The following is a 24543-nucleotide window of genomic DNA, read 5'->3' on the forward strand; positions in this document are numbered from 1 at the left end:
TGAAACTCTAGGTCATACGCTGCTACCATAGCAAGCAACACCCTGATTAAAATGTGTTTCACAACTGGAGAGAAAATTTCATTGAAATCGATGCCTTCTCTCCGATTGTAGCCTTTTGCAAGTAAGCATGTCTTATACCTTGCATTTGCAATACCCTGGATTCCCTCTTTCCTTTTGAAGACCCATTTGCAACCAACAGTTTTCGTCTTCTTAGGCAACTCAACCAAATCCCAGGTTTGATTCTTATGAAGAGACTTAATCTCCTCAATCATCGTCGCACACCATTGTGCAGACTCCTTACTTTTGACAGCTTCTAAATAGCTAGAAGGTTCCTGACCATCAACGTCATCTGCTGTAATAAGTGCATACATCACCATGTCTTCATGAGCATATCTTTGAGGTGGCATGATTTGCCTCCTTTGTCTACCAGTAGCAATGTTGTAGTTTTGCTCACCCTGTGCACCATCATCAAAGTCAAGATCATGCTCATCAGTAATAGCATGATCTTGGGTGCCACCTGACACCTTTTGTAAACCTTCAACCTATAGCTCCACATTTTTGTTATTACCCTGCTCTTTATCTGTAGACATAATAAACTCTTGAGAATATCACAAAGAGGACATTTCTCTTCAATACAAAATTCGGCAACCTCAAAAGGTAAAAAGATAATAAATGAATGTTGAAATATTCATATTTATATTGAAACGGTGCGGACCCTGATTTACAAACATTCGCTCAAGCAAAATTTTGAGTGCAGTTCGAGCGAACGTTAGAGTTGTCATCCTGCTCGAGCTAAGTATTGAGTAGGTGTCAAGCGAATTCTCGGGTTGTGTTCAACTCAAACTCACTGTCGAGCTATTGATGAGCGAATCCACTAGATGAGTCTTTGCTCGAGCGGTGTCTAGCGGCGAAGACACCGCTCGAGCGAGCAATCTGTAGAGATGCTTTTTCAACATGATTCAAGTCTTTTTCAACATGATTTAAGTCACCTCTCAATAGGCATTACAATATTTCTTATTATCTTGATAAGATTTACTAATATTTGTGAGTCTATATGAATGACGTCTAATGTTATATTTATTTCTATTCGATCAAGTAACTGAATAGTATCTCAAATGAACAAGAAGTAGAAATCCCGAGGAATACGGAGGACTCATTCCTCCATCGCCATGTGCAATGATATGACATGAAATCCAAACTTAAAAATTTGTTTAGATTATTAAACTAATATACTGATTTAGCAGATCAAGAGTAATGAATAATGATAGGTGGATCGATTATGAATTTATCATCTTAGTGATCTACTCTCTCTCTCTCTCTCTCTCTCTCTCTCTCTATATATATATATATATATATATATTTGCATGCGAGCATGATCAGGTTCCTCTAGGAAGATCTAATTTATTTGAGCCCTTGCTGACTCGAAGCTTGGATCCTCATGATCTCACCAGCTAGCTAGCTTGAACCCCACGGCCATCAATTTTGCTCATTCGGCCTCACACATGCTCACATCTACCCAACTAATTAACAAGGATCACCTTTAGCCCTTATTGCTCTAATTCAATAAGTTACATACAAGTTTCAAAATTGAGACATCCTAGCTAGTGTTCATGAGATATTCACTAAAAGAAAAAAGAGTATTTTTGACGATTTATATACAACGATAATGAACTCAATGTAGTAGAAAATAATTATTTTATAACAACTGGTCGATAAGATTTTTTCTTATAGTGGTTATTATATATTAATCAGTAGCCTTTCAATTAGATATTTCCAGCTCGACTACGGTGACATGACTAGTCTTCTGCTGTTTCTTTTTTTTTTTTAGTGGTATTTGTAATATGAGGTTTGTTACACAACTTTCATCACGCTCTACATTCTATATTTTTTAAATTTTAAATATTAAATTTTTTTTTTGAGTTTATTCTTTTTAAATTATTTCAAATTTTCTATTCATTATTCATATAATAAATATTTGATCAAAGAAAAATAATAATAATAATTAAAAATAATGTGGAGTGTTAGGATGTTGTGAAGATTTTTTGTTGTAATATATAGACTGTTGAGTCAGGAGTGATGATCAGTGTTCACATGAACATATCAAGTCTCGAGCATGTTTGGTCATTGAGAATTCTCGATATAATTCTCAAAATTTCTCGAAATTTTATTTTCGAACATTAAGTAAAAATAAAACAATTTTTAATTTTTAATTTTTGACTTTTTTATCTAATCATTATTCAAACAACAAAATTAATATAATTTTTACAAAATTTAAAATAAAACATAAAAATCAATACAACTTATAAGGGGATTTTTTCCTAGGAAAGGTCCACCGGGCTTCGCCCCAAAACCCGGCCCAAAGGCTTCCCTATTCGTGCAGGGAATAGAATGCCTACCAGGGAGGGGTGCCGAATAGTCGACAAGACAGATCAGCCTAATGTTCTACGCCGCCCTTGAAAATCAGGGATCTGCACAAAACGGATGGGAAACACGAAGGACCCTCGATTCATCAGTTTCAGATCATCTAAGGCTCGTATAAACCGGATTAGTGGTCAAGGAACCATATTGCATTAATGACGTTGCTGTTAAGTCACATGTCACATTTATGGAGCCGACGCAAAGCCAAGTTGCATTAAAGAAAGTCTAGCAGCAGATACAAAAAAGAAGGCATGGACTTTGTGGAGAAAAAAAGACTATATGCACCCTCCCAGACACTGTATAAATAGCAAGCTCCAAATACCAAAAAATCTCTCTGATTCCTAGAACTTTTTTACTTATTTACTACATTCCAAGAATATTTACTAATTTTGGCATTGGAAGTTATCCAGCCTCTAGGCCGCCCTCTCAAAATCTCAATCTTTTCTACCTTGGATAGATCTATTTTCGAAGACCTGAATTGTAGGAATTTAACCCAAATGTATGCAAAACACGACAGTAACACAACTATTACAAACTTTAAAGAAATTTTTAATTTTATAATATTTTTATTCAATTTTTTTTATTTAAATTATTTTATTAATATTCACAAAGTTACGAGATACTCCGAGTATTGAAACAAAATTATGAGATATTACTATGAGTCTAGGCCGTTTTACACCCATGTTTTGTTTTTGGGGTTAATTTTGTTTATGAATTAAAGAACGTCAGGTGGGGAGACAAACATGATGTCTATCGGTCGTATCAGTTATAATTAAGTGTAATAACTAATGTTCGCCGTCTCGAGTAAAAAATACATGATTGTTTACATACACATACATGACTTTCTGCTCGACCATGAGGCTGCGGGACCCTATTTTTTAAAAATAAAAATCCGTGCATGCAGCTCATGCAAACATTTAATATATATATACCAATATGGTTCGACAGCTAATACTATATATATAATACACTACAAGGTTCAACGATTTTGCCAGCGATACATAATCGCTGGAAAAATACAACAAATCGATGGCATTATATAATACTGCAAATAATCACAATCTGCATTATTGGCCTCAACATGTGAATTGCAGTGATCTGCAAGCCATTGACAGACAAACTTCATCGAATCTGTCCAAAATTTAAAACATTAGGATCTTGTGCATCATGTGATCATTTATATATATATAATAATAATATGAGTAACGTTATCCATCATCTTAATTTTTATTATTTTTATATTATTTTATGATGTGGTATAAAATGATTACAGATTATTTATTTTATTTTATTTATAAATCTAATATTTAATATCATGTTATAAAATAATGAGAAGTTGAGATTTTAAATGAAGTATAGACTTTTACTAATAATATATATGTACTATCTTTCACATTCTGATCAGGTCATGTCGACTTTCTAAATTCATTGGCATTGTCATCATGATTTTGATATCAGATAGAACCAAAAGATCAATCCTAAATTCAAATTTCTCACAGGGACCTAGTACTGCAGGACCTAATCATGATCAGTACCTCACGAAGCATCCATAATTTATAAAATAATGTAAATTAATGTGATATATTATATTATATTATAAATTTATTTTTATTGAAAACTGGCGGTGATTAGTGGCTAGCTAAAACAATTATGCATGATTACTGATCATGATCAGAGCGAGCCAATATGGAATCACATGAAATTAATTTTTGCATAACCACCCCAGCAATTGTATATAAAATCATACAAGTTTATCATGATGATCTTATATACGAAAATGCTTAAAAATTAAACAAAAGGCATGCTTGACTTGATCATCATGATCTATTGCTCAAGCCCCAGCTACGTACGTACCACACAGCAATGCATGTGTCTCCTACTTAGAAAATTTACCATGCTTGGCACAAGCTATAGCTAGCTCTCCAAATTTGACTCTTTTACATGCAGCCGGCCCCCAAGGTTGAAGTTCGATCGGGTAATTTGTTTCAATGCAAGATTTTCTTACAAGTTTATGGACTTGGAAACTACGTACGTACGTGGTGATAAGATCTTGCTATGTACCGTGCTATAGCTAGCTAGTCTGATCGAATGGATCATCAATTAACAACTAAGGAAGAAAACAGCAAGGATTGATCTTGATTTACAAGAAATACATACATTATGAGTAACGCTCAATATGAGTCTAGGATATGTAGGTCTTCGTGCAGTCTGGTGGGTTTCATCATGAAAAATGATTTTTTCATATTGTTATATATTATCATACATTAATTAAATAGAGTTTTATTATCTACAAATAAGTTTGGGTACTAATGCAAACGATATGGGCCTTGATTGAATGTGTTTCATGGGCCGGTATGCATTCTTGCCCAGAATTTTGAGGTTATGTGGCCCAGAGACATGAGAGATGCGAGGCCCACATTACTGGAGTTGTGTTGCATTGACCCCATACTGATTTGGCGCACAGACTATAGCAATAATATCCGGAGGAAAGATCTTATCAAATAAAGAAGCGGTGAAGCGAATCAATCAAAATAGAGTAGTAATGCTACTTGCTACATGTATTTATGAGTTTCCTTATTTACACTTTTACTTATGAGATTGATTTTGTTAGTTTCTTTTAAAATTTATATTTTGAATTTCAAATTTTATGATTTTCAACGTATCAAATTTTTTAAGTATATTTAGCATTTTTCATCAAGATATTACATTCCCCTAATTAAAAATTTAGTTTGATAGAAGTATAAGATATTTTATATAGGACACAATTGTTATTCATCTTATATTTTTTTCATTTTAAGTCACACCAGCTCATGATGCGTGTTTTTTTTTTTTTTTTTATGTAAGTTTTGGACATAACAAACAATTTAAATTGTGTCACGTCTATGATTTTAAATGAACGAGTTTGTTCAGTAGCCCTTTCGATATTTGCTTGGTTAAATTCAAATTGAACTCGATCCGTGAAAAAAAAAACTCGATCATGAAAGTAAATACTCGCTTGATTAGTAAATGATACATACCTGACTAAATTTGACTCGACTAATGCTCGTTAAGGCCCGTTCATTTATGCCCAAGTCAAGTCGTTAGCTCGACTCGATTAAAACTAATTTATATATTAATAAGTATATAAATACACCAATGCTTATATATACATATATATTAGCTAATAATATAAGCATAACACTTTTATAATTAAATATATAATATGTAATCTAATTATTTATGTTTATATATTGAATATGTTTTATAGCTATATTTTATCATTTGTACAATAATTAGTCGATAAAATTTAATAATCTCATATACTAGTATGTGGAAACCATATATGAAATAGATATATGTTATCATATTATGTGCATGTATTAATAATTTATGTAGGCACTAGGCATATAATATATTGTTATTATGGATAAATATCAATTAACTACATACTAATTATTTATAAATTTTTAAAATCTTATAATTCAATAGAAGTTCTACTTGTTAATTGTACAAATTCAATATTAGATTTTTTTATTTATCTAATTTATTAATTATTAAAAATAAAATAAAAAAACTCGAGTTGAGCTCGAGTTGAGAGTTTAGTTTACCGAGTTGAGTTCAAACAAAGATTAAATAAATATTTCGAGCTCGGCAAGCCAAAGATTGACTTGGCTTGGCTTGATTACAACCCTACTTACGTCAATTCATGAGACTACCTATGAGAAATTTAATATTAAATACTTGTATTACTCCTTAATTTTTATTTTATTAACACAAGCAAAACGTCAATATCAATAAAACTATTATCACTATTATTTAGAAGATTAAAATGTTATTGTATTTGAAAGGTCATTAAATTTACTAGGGCTGGGCGGCAGCCGCGGCACCACCCACCTCGCCCCACCTTGTTCGGTTTCTACTTGGCTGGGATGAGAGGTGTGCTGGCAGATACTTGCTTGCAGCTGGGAGCCTAGGGCAGGGTCCAAGCCTGCCCAACCTAGCCCAGCCCATTTATATATACATCTATATTAAACAAAATAATTTTCTTTAATAAAACGATGTCGTTTTATTTTTTAAAAATAAAACAATGTAAGGGTTACGTTTTAAATAAATATATATAGAAGCTACTATTGGTAGCATCCATTTTGCACATATGATGTGACATCATATAGACCACACATCTCTCTAAGTGAGTATTGTGAACAATCAACTAGAAGCAGCCACGCAGTGAGTGCAAAGTGTGCACTGTTATAGTGACTTATCTCTAGCATTACTCTTTATTTAAACCTTCCCTCCACCTCCACCCCGGTCTCTCTCTCTCTCTCTCTCTCTCTCTCTCTTGCTGGCATGGTGGCGCCCCCATTCTCTCCTCTCTTATTTTTCTCCTCGTCCTCATTTTCTCCTCATTATCCTCCACTTCTTCTTCTCCTTGAAGCGTGACCATGAAACCACCACCACGCATAGTTGTGGGTTTGCGAAGAGACCCACAACTATTTATAGTCGTGATTCTTTGCTCATATTTGTTGTTGTTTTAGATTTTTTGTTGTTTTCCGGTTGTGGATAGATTTGTGATTCTACAAATTTGTTGTTTGTTGGTTGTTTTAGATTGTTTTGGTATTTTTAAATTTTTTTTCTCCATGGATGGGCAATGGGCTGGGGGGGCAAATGCCCGTGGGGGCCAATCCGCTTCCCAGCATCCAGATGAGCGCACCCCTCCATGAGAGGTGGTGTCGGGTTTGAGGGCCCAAATTGTCCCCCTACCCATTCTGAGGCGAGGGGCGGGACAAGGACCCCGTCCGCACCCTTAAAATTGACTATAGCGATTCTTTTCTTTTCTATATCAAGATATGTAGTCAAGCAATCTTAAAAAATACTCTTTTTTTTTTTTTTTTTGGGTTTTCAACGATGAATAGGAGACTAAGGAAGTGTTAATTTGATTTCCATCCAATGAAAAAAAAATAAAAATTGGAGGTTTAATTTCACTCGAACCAAAATTAGTGCAATCCAGTTGTTCACCCAATCTGTTCTTAAGGATATTTTCTTTTGGATTTGGTGCCTAATCAATCGGATTTGGTTGCCTGTTTGACTTCCAACTCACAACAACTTATTAATTATTAATTTTATTCATAATTTGATTTTAAAGTCTTTTTAAATATGGCATTTACAAAATTACAAGATTAAATACACAAAAAGAAAACGAATTGTAACAAAGAATATGAATTACTTCATAATTTCAAATTGAGAAATAACAACTTCATTAGTTCTCGAATAATAAATTCCACCACCTTTTGTTTTTTACCAAAATGCCCAAATTAAGAACCCACATCTGTCCTGAGCTTCAAGTAGGAGAAAGACACTGAAGAAATGTTATAATAATGCAACCTAAGTTGTTCACAATGTACAACTGTAGGATTACTTCATTCTGTTCAAAAGGCCCGAACTCAATCTGTTTTCAAACCCTCACATTACACAGCAATGGATTAACCTCATTGTTAAGTCTCACAAGCAGGGGGAGAAAACAGAAATTCAGAATCCAGGCTAGAAATTAGGATATCTTCTTCCAACCCCTCCCCTAGTTTTTGAATTTACCACCATGCAGAGTGTTTTATAACGAGTAAAGATCATTAACAATTTAACATTGGTAAGAAAGGATATAGGAATAACTCTCACATCAAGCAGGTAGCAACAAATCTCAAATATGCAATTGGGGGTCAACTTATACAGATACCTCGAACAAAAATAAAGCCTTACATGGCAATCAGGAAATGTGATAGCAATTCCCAAATATCTAAATCTGGTAATCAAACAGTTTTTTTTTTTTTGTTGGCATCGGGAGTGTCCGAGAATAGAATCCCGACTAATCCCAGGTAGAAAATTCAGAGATTGTTTACACCCAATGAGATTCGAACCTTAGACCTTGGAGGGAGTTGGTAATCAAACACAGTTAATGACATTTCTTGTTGTTTATTTCTTCTCTTCTTTTCCAAGCTTATCTACACCTACTAAGCAGAGCATTGAACTCTGAGTCCTTGGCATGGAGATTGTCCACAAAGTTTCATTAAATATTCAGTTATTACTTCAGAACTCGGTCCCAACAACTCAAGAAGCATAAACAGACAATCATTGCTAACATAGCATTGTCACTTTCTGAAGCCAAGCATAATGCATTTGGTAAAGGATTTTATGAAGACAAAGATCTACAAAAAATCTGCCAAGACTATATAAAAAATATACACACACAATATGGAGGCAACAAAGAAGGATCATGCGTGCAAGCCAGAATCAGATCATGGAGTAGCAAGGCTATATGAAGCTCAACAATTTGTCTGAAGTTCGAGTTGTATTCAGTTATTGACATAAAAAGAAACTGCAAAAATGAAAACATTTCTAACCAAAGAAAATAAGGACCAGAAAAATACTGTTCTAAATTATTGTACAAGAAGGACCTTATAATTAGGGAAAACAGCTTTGGGAACTTCACAGAGATAAGTTGCAGATCAGAGAGTAGATACATTCATTTTATTTTACTAGATATAGGCAGCAGAAATCTCATTTTAGAAGAATGAAAAAAGAAAATATAAACAGCATAAGCATGTCAATCATATTAATGTAGTACAAAAACATATGAAATCATAAAATATAATAGCATTACGGAAAATTACAACCAGCAGAATCAAATTCTGAATCTCACAATCTAAATTTAGAAAGGAATGACAAAGAGCTACCAAAATGGAGAAGTAACAAAAATTAAAGGGAAAAAAAAGGCATTATGAAATTTGTGTCTTGCTAAGTCACACTTCCCATCCGCAATCCAATTGTGAAAAATGGGAGAACCCATTGTGATAACAAGCCACAATCTCACTTGCACTCAACACCTGCTTCGGCAGCTCGACGAGGCTTGCTTTTTCGCCTGCTTCCATTATGTCGAAATCCATTAGACTTAGTTGAATCATCAGTGCTTAGTCGATTGCCATTACCATTTTCCTCCTTTACAGAATCTGGCTTTTCTTTTACCTGTGGGTTTCGCTTCCTCTTCTTTCCATTTTCTGTTGCTGAAGGGCTCTTCATCTCTTTGCTTGGAGTACCAGATTTTGCATTCTCACTGTCTTCCTCTTCTATCTTTTCGACTTCTTCATCGATTTCATCCTTTAGTGGTTTCTGTGGTCTTCCCCTTCTCTTCTGTGCAGGAATTTTCTCCTCCTCACCACTTCCCGGATCGTCATGATTGGTAACAGTTAACCTCTTCCCCTTTCCTCTACCTCTACCCATAATCTCAAAGCACCACGACAGAATAACTCATACAAATAAAAAATATTTCTGCCAGACAGAAAACCAATATAAAGGAGTCAATATACCCAAGATATACAGTCTCGTAAGTAAATACAAATTTCTGATAAATATGGACAAAACTATAATAATCTTTATAATTCCATCATGTTCTATTTGGAGGCCAACCAAATAGAAAGATACACGTTGGAGTGGGAAAAACAGTGAAACATAATAGCAGATCCCACTGAGCGATGCCATAACATACAAAATAGCAACTAGCATACATACACTCCTTACCAATAAACAAAGACAACTATTACATTCTGACACCACCTATCTAGCAAAATGTAAAATATTTGGACATCTGTCAAAATGAATCCATATTGTCTTTTATGGCAGTTGCAACAAAGCAGTTCTCCCATGCATAAAGGAGTACTTTTAGCAATCTAAAGGATAATGCGTGGTACTTAGTCTCCAACATACATAAATTATGTTGACGACTCTTTGAGCTAGACCACCTCCTCCCCCTCATAAGACTAGGGTAGAGGGTGAGGTTATGGATGTGTGTTTAAAGGGGCAGCTAGATACCATAAAGTAGCATGGCACAACTATAAAATGGCTAGATAACGTGGCCTTATTAGTGAAGGGGCAGTTAGTTGTAGCACACATCATACTGGTTAAGCGGTTGAGATGACTATCAATGGATGGATGTAGAGCATAGAAAATGTTTGGTGCCTTGTCCTTGTCTACTTTGCCAGAGGCTGCAAATGATAGGAATCCTATAGATACAGAAGAGGCATAAGCATTCCCTCACAATTTAATCCAGATTTGTGCTGGGCTGCTTTGATTTTCACTGGAAACTGAAACAACTTATAAACTGCATATGAATAATCTAAAGATAAATATCTGACCAAAAAAACTCCTTTAATCTCCATTTGGTTTTAGGAGAAAAAACATTAACAACCAATTTGTAAATCATTGTTTGTTGTTGCTTTTGTGCTCGCCAAAGACATGAACTTGGCTAAGCTAAACAGCGTAGTACTTGCAAGAAGAGGATTTTTCTCTACGGTCCAAAAACTTGAAAATTCAATATGCATACTTTTTTTATTCAAACATTAAAAGCCTTTCATATAACAGCCCTCTTGAAGGTGAAAACAAACCTTAGGACAAAATTGAAAATTCAATATTTGACAATCAATTTTAACTTGTTTTTCATCTGTATTTTCAAACAAACCAACCACAGCTTACAGAAGATTTGCTTTACAAGAGTCAATTAGAAGATGAACAAGTAACCAAACTTCTGCTTCAGCCAATAACTAAAAAACTTGTATCGGTTACTCTCAATACATCAAAGCGCAGCGACATAGAAATTTTGAAACTAAAATCTTTAGAAAGTAACATCCACATAAACCTCAATCAACGTAAAGGGTAAAATGAACTCATGAGATTATCAAATCTTGAAGATCAAAGAACCAGAAAATAAGCTTTTATAAAAAAGCACAATCTCCAAAAATAGAAAATTAAGATCTAAAACAAAGCATGAACTTGATAGAACTCAAACAATTCAAACATAATACAACGAGTTTCAACTTTCATAGCCCAGAAATACCAAGAACAAAAGCAATATATGGAACAATAAAAAAATCAATAGATAGAGAGATAAAATGATACTAACCAGATATGAAAAACAGATTATTCGCATCTTCAACATTAAAGCAATTAGTTTGAATCTGTTAAAGCACCCATATAAGCTTAAAAGAGAGCAAAACACAGATGGGTTTTCATCTTCCAATGGATTTCCACAGAGAACAGCTGAGAAAAATGAGGATTTTGAACTGCAAAAACTATGATCTGAGGTTGAAATATGGGATTCCCAGATCAAGAAACTGTGATTCGAATTAGATTAGGGATAAGCATATAAGGAACGGCACGTTGGCCCCCCCTAAAAAAATTGGCCAAATGAGACGGAGGAAGGAAGAGAGACAGAGATGAAGAGATATTTGTTGATTGGCTCTGTAGTCTCTGTGTGACTCATAGTGTAAACTGAGATATGTTGCTAAGAAAATTGAAAACCCAAGGGCATTTTAGTAAAACCAAGATTGCTCTACAAGACTTAATTGTTAAACTGTGTTCAAAGTAAAAAAAAAAAAAAACTAAAAAGTGGATGCCATTTGTCTCCAGAACTGAAACCTAAGGACAGGAATTTTGAAACTGCTTTAGGCAAGCAAACGACAGCAATAACTTGAATTATGAGAATTTTTGGTTGAAAGTTGAACATAAATGTTGCTTTTGAATTTATTGTAATTAGACATTTTTTTTAGAAGTGTCACAAAAACATTTTATAAAAATAAATTCAACAGTTAGGCGTGATTTCATATGATAAATTAGATCTATTTTACAGTAAAAATAATCTGATGTATAATATAAAGTAATGTCAATTTGTGAGTTTATTTTTATAAAATTTTTAAGTGACTAAATCATTTCTATTTTTTTTTTATAACATATAAAAGTTGGGTTATGAAAATAATATTTTCTGCTTTTTTTTTTTTTTTTTTTAACTTTCAAAGAGTATGCAATTAATTCATTGATCGCAAAAATTAACATCATTTGGTAATAATATGGGGTTGAAAGGTTGATAGCATCCAAGTGGAAAATAATTGTTTTTTTTTTCAGACTAACTAGATGGAATTCTTGTAAATGAACAAAAATTGTCAACACGTTTCACTTAGGACATAAAAAAAAAAGCTAAAATAAATTAAAAGAGAATTTGAAAACTAAAATATAATTAGATTTAAGATAATAATATGCTTACTGCCCTCCTACCACCTTTTTACAGTTCTACTATTCTATGATGTATTTTAAATTTTGATTTTTTTATTATTTTCTTTTAAGTATTTTTTTTAACATTCTTAATCATTAAGAAAAAATTAAAAAAAATATACAACTTTACCAATAGTCACTTTCTTAACTATTAAGTAAAAATAAAAATAAAAATAAAATAAATAAAATAAAAAGAATAGTAAATAAATGGTAGTAAGTAGGAAACCTATTATTATCCATAGATTTAATTTGAGATACCTTTAGGCGGGGGATGTGGTTTTTTTTTTTTTTTTCCTTCTAATTTAACACTTTTTATGTTTTGGTCTTTTCAAGTCTTTTTATGTTTTTTATTATTTATTACTTAATAATTTCTTTTGTATTGAACAAGTGACTTTTTTGTCAAAGAAGGAGATAAATATTGAAATAAGTGACTAAGAATTTGATGAGTATATGGATCCTAACCGATTAGTTTATAAATTATATGCCTCCTTTGAAGTGTTTTAGGGTTTTAGCATATGCCAAACTCCCTCTCTCTAGTCCTTTTGGGTTTTAGGGTGTTACATTGGGTTGATTGTCTTGTTCTAATATAAAATATGATACAAATCTAGAACTTGTGATCTATGTCTTTCATCATTCTTAACATAACCTATTCCTTAACAATTTTCAATGTTGTGTAGCTATACATGATTGGTTTGAGATTGGTTGTGAGTGACACTGTAGAAGCAATTGAGATCTTGTTTTCCCGCGCCACCCACGCCACCGCCAATGGCCGGTCTGGAAAAAACTCTCAGCTCGCCGAGGTACCGGAGACCCACCTCAGTTCCTAATATGTGTACATGTACCATAGTTCATCTTTGTTTGGTTAGAAGGCTCAAAGCATCATGACTTTGACATAGAGATACCACCACATTGAGTAACGCATAGAACAAACCATAGTTTTCTTTTCCTCTCTAATCAAATTATGCATTCCCTTGCTAAAAATTATATAATTATTCCGTAACTCATCTTACAATCAATCAATATATTTAGTAGCGCTGTTCTTCATAAAAAAATATAGAATTTTTTTTTTCTTAAATTTTATTTTACATAATTGCCGCCGCTTGATTTAAAACATAGTTGTAAAAAAGATTATATTTGTATTGTTACTTGTTGGCGGAAACCATCTTAACTAAATAATTAAGCTCCAGGATTTAGGGTTTTTGTTTGGAAGAAGCCTAGCAAGTAATGTGTGAACATTAAATGTGCCGAAAAAAATAATAATTGGGTGTGTGGATATGAATGGTCCGGGTAGTTGCATTGACAATATACTTGCATTTAATTTTACATGTGCACTGTTTATGAACAAAGGGTTCTCCATTTTATCTTAAAGAGTAATACTATATACAGTCGTAAAGTGCGTAAGCGTCGTGCAATTGCTTTGAAAAAGAGTGGAGTTTATTATTAAAAAATTATTATTTTTTCACGTAAATCCCGTATTTATTTATTTTTTTCGAAGTGATTGCACGGCGCTTGCGCACTCACGACTCTCTATCCTAAAATAAAGAAAGACAGACAAAATGGGTGGACTAGACAATGTCATGTATATAGAGACAGACAACAAAAGAATCCAAGATGCTTGGACTGTTGGGCGCCCCATTTAATCATGTCTCCCCACAATCTCTAGTGTTACCGTCTAGATGTGAAATGGTCTGAACAAAACACAATGCAGAAGAAGGAAGCGACTTCAAACCTACTGCTAGAAACTCTAGATCAGTTTAATGTCGGGTGAGCCTAAAACAATGGCCCAAAGAACCAGAAAACCTAAGATTCAATATTCCTTAAAAAAAATGGACAAAAAGACAACAAAAGAAGAAGGCATCAATATATGCTAGAATTCAAAAAGATGGAGAATCTGCATCATATGTGTTAAAATGTCACACAAATGAGCAACACAGGATGATCATGTCAATAGATAGTGAAATCATGTCAGATATTCTACCAAGAAGAATTTGCATCACATGAGATATGAGCATTGAAGCATCCAGTGTCCTTCTACACTTTGAATGATTTATAAGATCAAGAACTCAGTGAAAAATCCCCTGGGTTTCAGAAATCTGTGTTTTATGATGAACATATTACTACGCTAATTTCACTAACTGAGAAAAATTTTATGTAGCACATCTTTTTTCCTATTGCATACAACTATCAAACAGAATACATCGTTTCTTGATATTATTCAACTTGCCACACTGATAGTATTGACAACTGAATATGCATAGAGAACTGAACAACTGGGAAAGTAATTTATGTTTAAATTAAATCTAGATTGAACTAATAAATGAGGATGGATCTGGAGGAACTGGCACTTCAACAGCTCCTTCCATCATCTGTATGACTTTCTTCATTGTTGGCCTTAGAGATGGATCCTCCTGAATGCACCATATTGCAATCATCACATATCTCTCCACTCTCTTCATGTCAGACATTGCTTCCTCATCATTCCCCAATGAGAGATCTAGTTTCCTCTCTTTATAGCAGTCATACACCCAATCAGCAAGTATCATCTGATCCTCATTCTGTACATCTGCTTCGAAACTCTTCCGGCAGCAGATGATCTCTAGCAGTAATATCCCAAAGCTGTAAACATCCACCTTGACTGTAACGGGCATGTTTCTGAACCATTCAGGGGCTACATACCCTTTGGTTCCTCTGATTCTGGTCATAGTTCGAGTCTGGTCTGTCTTCAAAAGCTTGGCTAATCCAAAGTCAGAAATTCTTGCTGTCAAAGAGTCATCCAAAAGGATGTTCTGTGGCTTGATATCGCAATGTATGATCTGGGTGCTGCACTCTTCATGCAAGTACAAGAGCCCTCGTGCAGTTCCTAATGCAATTTGTGTTCTTTGGTACCAGTTAGGCCGTGAACCTCCAAAGAGGAAGTTTGCTAGAGAACCACGGCTCATGAATTCATATACAATAAGCCTGTGCTGGCCCTCATTACTGAAACCGAGCAGTTGTACCAAATTTTTGTGATTTGTTCTGCCAATAGCACTCACTTCTGCTTTGAACTCCAGATCCCCTTGTGTCACGATATTGTTCAACTTTTTAACTGCAACAGGCTTACCACGATCAGATTCTAGCGCCCCTTTATAAACTGTTGCAAAAGCACCATGCCCTAGCTCTTCCTTGAATCCTTCTGTAGCTTTTGTTAGTTCCTCATAGGTGAAATTTCGCAAGTTCATGCCTGGCATCACTGGGTATATTTGAACGACCTTTGGCTTAAAAAAATCGAAGCGAAAGACAGCCAGAAAGGCCGCCAACAGCAAGAGTAGGTTGAGAAACACGGAGCTGCTTAAGAGCACCGATCCAATAAGGATCAGAGTTGAACGATCTTTCTTCTTAGAATCTGCATCTGAAGGCTTGGAAGTTGAATCATCTTTCCGTATTTTGATCAGGGCATTTCCTCCAACGCTGGAGTCCTTCCTTCCATTCGAGAGTGGAAATTTCTTCTTCCAACACTCTCCGTTTCTGAAAATGGCAACAGCGCAGAAACAATCACCCAAGCAAGCATTCCTGCACCAATCCTCACTTTGGTCTTGAAAATGTTCATAATCAGATAGGGGCCAATCTGTATTTAGCATGGGCTGAAGGTAAAAAAGATCCGTTTCCGGCAATGATTCATTACAACTTTGTTGGATAAAGTTTGCTTTACATCCTTTCGTTACATCATCTGGATCAAAGTAAGCGTATCCATCTGGGCATATGCAACGAGGTCTTTGATTATCTCCTAGTTGGCAGTAGCTGTTGAAACCACAAGCTCCACCGCCTGTCGCGTCCGTTATGTCTGTGCAGATATTAGAAGGTATGAATTCCGACATAGGGGACCAAGCCAAAGGCCAACTCATGGAATTCGAGATATTATGGCTTTTTGGGTATACATAATGCCTAAAAACTCCATCATATTCAAGAATCGCTCTCTGATAAAAGTCTTGCGTAGATCCTGCATTCGATGATATATTATTAAGTATGCTTCCATTTTCTGCTTCAATGTATATAGAACCAGACTGGTCGAAGACAACCTGATAACCACTTCCCCCAGTTTTGCTTGACCAATAATCAGAATTAGCAGAGTCCAAGGGAAAAGCTATAGTTTGAAGCACAAGATTTCCATCCGATTGCAGTGAGAACTGGAATCTTCCGTTTGAGTAATTCTTTTCCGAGTAACGTGCAACAAGTTTTCCAAACCGAGCAATAGTGTTTGTAGGTAATATTGTATCAGTTGGATGATCAAAGCTCTCCCACAAATACACAGAATTCTGGGTTGCCAGCACCAAGTTTCCGCTGTCAAGCATGGCTGCATAGACAACACCTGAACGCTCTAAAGGAGCTCTCCATATCTCTTTGCCTGCTGGGTCATTGAGTACAAATTGGCCGCCTGTAGTAAGCTCAACTTTGGATCGTCTTGGCACTAGATTATTTCGATTGGCTGCCCAGACAATGGTCTTTTCTGGTATTTTGCTGAACCAGATGGCTAGTAGATAACCCCCATTTTCAATCCGTTGGAAGCCAAAAGAAAATTCACCAGAAGGCGATGCCCAGGAAGAACCATCGTCCTTCGCTGTCAAGAATGAGCCTAAGGAATGGTTTCTGTAAGTTTGAGCTGAGGTAGAACATGCCATCATCAATAGAAGAAGAAGCAACGAGATGGGGAGAGGATTTGGCAACGTTAAAGCCATGGAATGGTCAAGTGTGTATTTTTCAGGAGATGATTAGTTAGACGGAACAATAATTGAAAGATATACTGGACAATATAATAGTACTTCTCCTTCCAACCATAGAAAGAACTCATATGTAGGGAAATTTCATCGAATGCTTTAGTTTTTTTCAGAGTTTGTTCACAGCTTTGACTACCGACTTTTCTCTGTTCTTTTCTTTCAACACTGAATCCTCAAATTTTGAAAATTTTCAAAATCTTATGTAGCATTATTATAATTTTTTTAAATTTTTATATAAAATAAAATAAATAATTTAATTTTTTTTAATTTTTAAATAAAAATTAATATTAAAAATATATTTTAATAATATTATATTTAATTTTTTAACTTTAATCTCAATCAATCACGTTTTATTTCTTAAAACAAACTCATTGCAAGACAAAGACAAGGCGTTACCAACGCCAACTTTTTGACAATTTGTTCTGTTTTTTAACAAAAATTTCGGAGAAATGCTCGATTCATGATAACAAGAAAGATATCAAGAAAATAAATTCTCGTAAATTGAAGTAATTTGTTATAATATTATATTAAATTATAAAATAAATTTAATGTATAGATATATTTATGTTATTTTTTTAATTTTATTTTTATAAAATCTATTTATTTATTTTTTTCAAAATTGTGGTGTAGACTGTGAAGAGATATCACATGTTTGTACAAGATTGGACTCCATGAATTATTAAATTGCAATATTAGTAAGAAGACAACCATTAGAATTGGATAAGAAAATCATTTCCTTAAAAGTAGTACCATTGATGCGATTATTAGAAATGTTGGAAATAGACTTTCTTTTTTATTGTTAGTGGTTGTATTCTTGCCATTGTTGGGTTGAATAGGTACATTTTAGTGTCTCTCGGTAATTAAAATATGAGAAAATATATTTGTAACTATAAATTGTGTAAATATCGCATAATCGCTTTGAAAAAAATGAGTAAAATATAGAATCTATATGAAAAAAATTAATTTTTTAATAGTAAATATCACTGTTTTTCAAAATGATTACGTGACGTTTACGCATTTCACCGTTATATATAGAATTACTCTTAAAATATTACACCTTCCCACTATCATTTTTAGTGGTTGTATTCATCCCTGTAAGCATACATGCATGCGTGCATTTTGGGGCAGTCAAGCATTTCGCTAGAGGGGACCTGGATTACCCTACAGGCACTGCTTGGTACTCCAAGGTCTATTGACTCATTAACATGCATTTTCAAAACAACTAGGTCGTAATATGTTATCGCTCACTCGTCTTTGACCTGGAAAAGTTGCAGAAACTTCTCTCCGACTGGAAAAATCAAAGAATTATATGAATTAATTATTAAGTTATTAGAGAAATAATTTTTTGCAAATAAAACAGAATTGAAGTAGAACCTTCTATGCCAAAATTAAAAAGAGTTATCTTACTCATCATCATCTCATTATGTAGTATTAAATAATTAAAAACTATTTATTATGTTTCACTTGTAGGCATATCATTTAATATCACATCAAAAAATATTGAGTAACATTAAATAATCCAATCCTCTCCTATCGTTGCTTCTCTCTTCTCATCTCTCAATTACAAGTGAAACATAATAAATAATTTCTAATCATTTACTATCACATCATGGAATGATGAGTAACATTTCTTTAAAAAGAAACAAAATTCATTCATAATGAAGATAATTACACAAATCCATAGTAGAATATTTACAAGGTAGCATCTGGGAGAACTCTAGAATGAATAAAGTCTAGATAATAATGCCACCATTGTATATTATTTTCGACCAAATAAGCATGTCTTGTAAGTAAGTGAGCAACTTTGTTTCCTTGGTGACCAACATGGAGCACATCATACATAACAAACTAAAGAAGAAGACATTGAATTTCTACAATCACCGACCCCTCCTAGATAAATTGGGTTCTTTAGAACGAATTGCTTCAATAATAATTAAAGAATCCAATTTTAGAATCAAATAAGTCACATCCAAATGCAAAATCAATTGTAGACCCCTTGAGCATCCGCATCCGGATGCCTAAAGCCCCTAATTCCCTAAATTTTAGCCAAAAAAAAAAAAATTAACTTTTTGTCAAAACCCCTCTCCATCTAGTTCCCTATTCTAGGAAAAGGTTTTTGGGATATGAAGAGTGGCTCCCTAAATATGGGGAGCCACTATTCATCCCTAAATCATTTTTTTATAAAATTTTTATTCTAACAAATAAAATAAATTTTTATTCTAATCATCTATACTTTTTGTCATGCTCATATTTGTTATAGTTTTAAGAAATATTTTTAAAATAATTTAAATAATTACAAAAATATAAAAAAACAATTTTAAAAATATTATCGTACCATCAAAAAAATAATTTATTTATTTTTTAAATATTCGCTAGAGAGTAATAGTTCAAAACATAAGAAAAAAAATATAAAATGGTGAGTAGTTAAGTTTGTAAATGCACGTGAGAGAAAAATTAATAAAGAAAAAATAGAGTAATATTATTTTAATAGAATAGAGAAATGATAGGGAATGCAATGTAAGAGGTTTTTGAAATTGAGTAAAAGTTTGGAAAAAATTTTAGGAAGTGTGGTTTTTAGCCAAATTTTAAGGAAATTTATAGGAAACCCAATATGAATGCTCTTAGTGCCGCTAAAGCTTCAATATCATTAACTTCAAACACTTTATGTTTCTCTTGACTAGAGGCCATCAAAATGATTCCTTGAGTATCTCTTACAATAACTCTAATACCAGTTGACTCAAAAAAACAAAAATAAGGTACCATCAAAATTAAGTTTCACTACCTTGATGAGGGGCCTTCCAAGAGAGCAGAAATTATTTACACACCGCCACATGCTGACTCTTAACATAAATATAACTTTCAACAAATACAAGACAATTATTAACTATTAATAAAATAATACAATTAGAATTTTGAAACAACTTAAGGTTCCTATATTTCCAAATTCCCCATGAGATATTAAAGAAAATAGGAATTAATCTGGAATCAAACTTCATTAATGCCCATACAAAATATGTAAATCTCCCAGCTTGCCCCAAATAAGATAAAATTTATGGACATTGAACAACCCAAGTTTCTTGAAGCACTGAATAGCTATAAAGAGCATTATAACCATCTTCCTAAAAAAACTTAATGTTCACACAATCCTGATGGACTAATCTTCCTTAAAACTAAATTATGTTTTGTAGGAAGACTATTCTTTCATGCCCTCCACCCAAAATTCTTTATTTTATTGGGCAACTTCAAATTCCAAAAATGTCTCCAAAACTGTTTGTATCTTTAACATTAGAACTTTAAGCATGATCTACTAGATTGAACAACTGCAAAGTTGTATGGTAGCCAGATTTCAGAGACTAGTAGTGACTCTTGTTTCCCAACCACATGATTATGTCATCCACCATTACATTTGAGAACATAAAGAACCAATCTAGATTAGCAAGAAAGCGATCTGGTCGTTCTTGATTTTTAGAGAAATAGGAGTTTCCTTTTGACGCGTAGTCTGCCCTCGGCCCTCTCATCGAAGATGGAGCCCTAATTGATGGCTTATAAATAGCTTGTTTATTTTGTAACCAAGTTAATGTATTTGGACCATTAGAAATCTCCGTGTATGTTAGAGGCCCAAATCACTCGTGACTCATTGAACAGAGCCCACTTGTGTCATTGTCAACCTTTACGAGTAGTTAACATCAATAGTAACCACATCCTCCATCGATTCTATTGTCGAATCACCAAGAATCGGTACAGTGGACATGGATGTAGAAATATTCTTTGTCAGCAACACGAATTCATCCCTCTAGTAATAATCAACCTTTAATGGTTTCTCAGAAACAACTCGTGAGTGTTCGGCCAAAGGAGGTTTATGGCTACGAGGCACATTATTTCCACCCTTTACCCTCAGCCAAGCACCATAAGGAAAACCATACCGTTCAAAAGCATCCCTCTTAGCAAGCCACAAATCATAGTCCCGATCGGCATGGCCCAACCTCCCACAACAATAAAAATAAATAAATTTGGGAGTCGTTCATATTTCAAACCAACCTAAAATTATCTTTCATTCTGATAGACAAAGTCTTTTTACACGGGGCAAGCGTTGATGAATATTGATACAAACACGCACTCTTAAAAAAAATCACAACCAGGGGATTGATCGGACAAATCTATATCTTCTATCAGGCTAATAGATGCACTAATACTTCACACAGTGGAAACATTCATCTCTTTTAAAGGCAAGTCATATAATTAGAGGCAAAAGGATGGAGATTTCAGTGAAATATTGTATGGTTGAAGATCACCAACATACTCCATTAAAAGCACCAAATACTTATCAAATGGCCATGAGCTATAGCCAAATACTCTCTTCTTATCACTCTGTTTAGTGAATTGAACCAAGAACAAATTATCACCCAAATAAAAAAGATTCACTCCTTTAACCGGATTCTACACATTACACATCATAGTCTTGAAGTCTTGTTAAAGAATTTCCTTATGAATAATCTGAATATGAGACAACTATTAGAATAATTTACCATAGAGTCAGGGGAGGGGTTTCGTAGAATAACTTCAGACTTTTAGTTCTCAAAAAGAGATAATTTTTTCCACTTGTCATATAGATCATCATCCATCATGTGATGGGTATATAACTCCGAACACAACCCAAGGATAAAGATCAAACTTGTAAGAAAACAAGAATCTCAAGTTACAAATTAGACAGACGACAAACATTAATTAAGAGAGGCCACAACAACCGACATAACAGTTACAAAGAGAATTCCGAATTAGAAATTACTTGACTGTATATAAATGACTCATTAATAAACAAAATTGTATGATTCGATTACAACCCTAACTGAATGACACACCACCACAATCTACTCCTCATATTTCTCTTCGTGAAAAGTTGTTAAGATCTCTCTGTTATTTTTGGCAATGCTTGATTCTTGCATTGATGTAAATAGTGTGTTTATAGGCTCTGTGTATCCCTTGTTTTACAATTGTATATATTTCCTTTTATTTTGTTTCTCTACAACTGTAACTTTACATTATTCCTCTGTAAATCATTATATAAGTAAAACATGAGTCATGCACAAACACATGCTATTTTTTCCTTATATGGTATAAAGAAGATATTTTTTCCAATGTCTTCCTCAACCTTTACATTTTCGATTCCGCCTATGGAAGAGCTTGCTTCCCTTGATCTATCTTCTTCCAAAACTCATCTTCCTGATATCTCCATCAAATTAGCCTCCAACAATTATCTTCTTTGAAAAGCCTAGGTTGTTCCTATTCTACGTGGTCACGGGCTTCTCGATTATGTCACAAATAATCTTCATTGCCCACCTACAAACATACCTAGAACTGATGGTGTTCTCACTCAAAATCCAGTTGCTGTCAAATGGTTCCGTATTGATCAATTGATCCTTGGATGGATCAATAGCTCACTGTTCGATGCTCCCCTCTCTCAGGTGATCAACAATGAGACCTCCCATGAAGCTTAGGATGTGTTGGAAACGTTGAATGGTCGACATACTCGGGATCGTGTCCAACAAATGAAAAGTGAGTTGTAATCACTCACCAAAGGTACTGCTTCAATGGAAGAATACCTTCACAAAGCCAAGTCTCTAGCTCTTGCTCTCCACAGTGCTGGAAAACCTATGGAAGATGATGATTTTATCATCTGTATACTCAGAAGGTTGGGCTCTGAGTTTGATCCTATCGTTGCTGCTATCAATGCAAAAGACAAATTCCCTTCTCTTGAGGATGTCATCAGCAAACTACGTGATTTTGAACTCCGAATTTCTTCTGATCAATACACTGCTTCAGTCGTTGCTTTTTACACAAATCATGTTGCTGGAAATTCTTCTTCTCGTGGGTGTCAAAATTAGCCAAAGCTCAAAACAAATCATGGTGGTGGACATTCTCATGGTCGTACAAACACTACTTGTTCTTAGCAAATCTCCTTCCATGGTGGTGATAAAGTTGCATGTACTAGTCTTATCACCTACTTTCGGTGTGGAGGTCCTAATCGCAAAGCCGACAACTGTTGTGCCACCGATGAAGATGCTGAGGGGTACCAAGCATTCCTTGATGTCCAAACTAGTGATACCACTGTTGATACCTGGTATCCCGACATTGGCGCAAACCAACATATGGCTCCTGCAACCACTGATGCTAAAGGTATTCTACCATATACTAGTAAGAACTCTGTAATGGTTGGAAACAGTTGTGGTCTTCTTATATTTGTTGTTGGTCATTTTGATATTCCACATACATCTCTCACTATCACAAATGCTCTTATTGTGCCTGATATTAAAAAGAAGCTTTTCTAGGTTTCTCAATTTACATCTGAGCACAATTACTACTTTGTGTTCTATCCATGGGGTTTTTTTATTATGGATCTGAAGACGAGTTGAGTGTTGTTTAAGGGCATGGTTGAAGATGGTTTCTACAATTTATGTGCAAACTCCACTTACTTTTCCCCTGTTGCATTTCCAGCTACCAAAGTTTCCAACAATCTTTGGCACGCACAATTTGGCCATCCAAACCCCATAACTCTTAAGTCTATGCTTCCTTGTTTACCTACTTTAAATTAAAGTATTGGTTTTTGTGAAAGTTGCACGCTTGGAAAATCAAAGAAATTATCTATTTCCCCTCATACCGTCCATGCTAAATCTTTTCTTCACACTCTTCACATGAATGTGTGGGTTCCAGCTCCCATCCCCTCTTATGATGGCTTTAGATTTTATTTAGTTGTTATTGATGAGAATTCACAATACATATGGCAACTTCCCTGGCTCATAAATCTGAAGTGCTTCATATACTTCCTTCATTTTTTCAAATGTTGAAAAATCAATTTCAAACTCACGTGAAAATTGTTCAAAGGTTTTGTTCTCTACTAATACCTCAACAACCACTACACCATCCTCTCATCAAGCCCTTCGACATCGTGGTTCTACTCGCACTCACCCAATGGTTACTAGGAACTAGGATGGTACACAAAGGCCTAAGGTTTTGTTCTCTACTCGCCATCCCATTCCCACTTGTTTTGTGGCTAAATTGACTGCTCAGCCCACAGAGCCTTGCACTTATAACTAAGCACTCAAAGACCTTATTTGGCAGTAGGCCATGCAATTTGAATTTGAGGCTCTCCATGCCAATAACACATGGACCTTAGTTCCCAAAACTATCAATATGAATTGGTGAGTAGCAAATGGGTTTTTAAAGTCAAGACATGAGCCGATGGATCTATCGAACGATATAAGCCCGTCTTGTGGCAAGGGACTTTACTCAACTTTCGGGTCTTAATTAT

The 24543-nt window shown here is 34.4% G+C and overlaps 2 protein-coding genes across 2 annotated transcripts; both read right to left on the bottom strand.

Moving 5' to 3' along the window:
• Positions 1–8968: 8968 nt before the first annotated feature.
• LOC109021573 lies at positions 8969–11701 on the bottom strand. Its single transcript, XM_019004232.2, has 2 exons — positions 11342–11701; positions 8969–9714 (listed from the first exon to the last, which is right to left on the bottom strand). Exon 2 carries the CDS (start codon positions 9664–9666, stop codon positions 9256–9258), a length of 411 nt encoding a protein of 136 aa, XP_018859777.1. The 5' UTR covers positions 9667–9714; positions 11342–11701; the 3' UTR covers positions 8969–9255.
• Positions 11702–14500: 2799 nt separating this feature from the next.
• On the bottom strand, positions 14501–17377 carry LOC109021560 (G-type lectin S-receptor-like serine/threonine-protein kinase LECRK3). Its single transcript, XM_019004218.2, has one exon. It carries the CDS (start codon positions 17196–17198, stop codon positions 14787–14789), a length of 2412 nt encoding a protein of 803 aa, XP_018859763.1. The 5' UTR covers positions 17199–17377; the 3' UTR covers positions 14501–14786.
• Positions 17378–24543: the final 7166 nt, after the last annotated feature.

The sequence above is a fragment of the Juglans regia genome, chromosome 5 (assembly GCF_001411555.2).
Source record: "Juglans regia cultivar Chandler chromosome 5, Walnut 2.0, whole genome shotgun sequence".
NCBI lineage: Eukaryota > Viridiplantae > Streptophyta > Magnoliopsida > Fagales > Juglandaceae > Juglans > Juglans regia.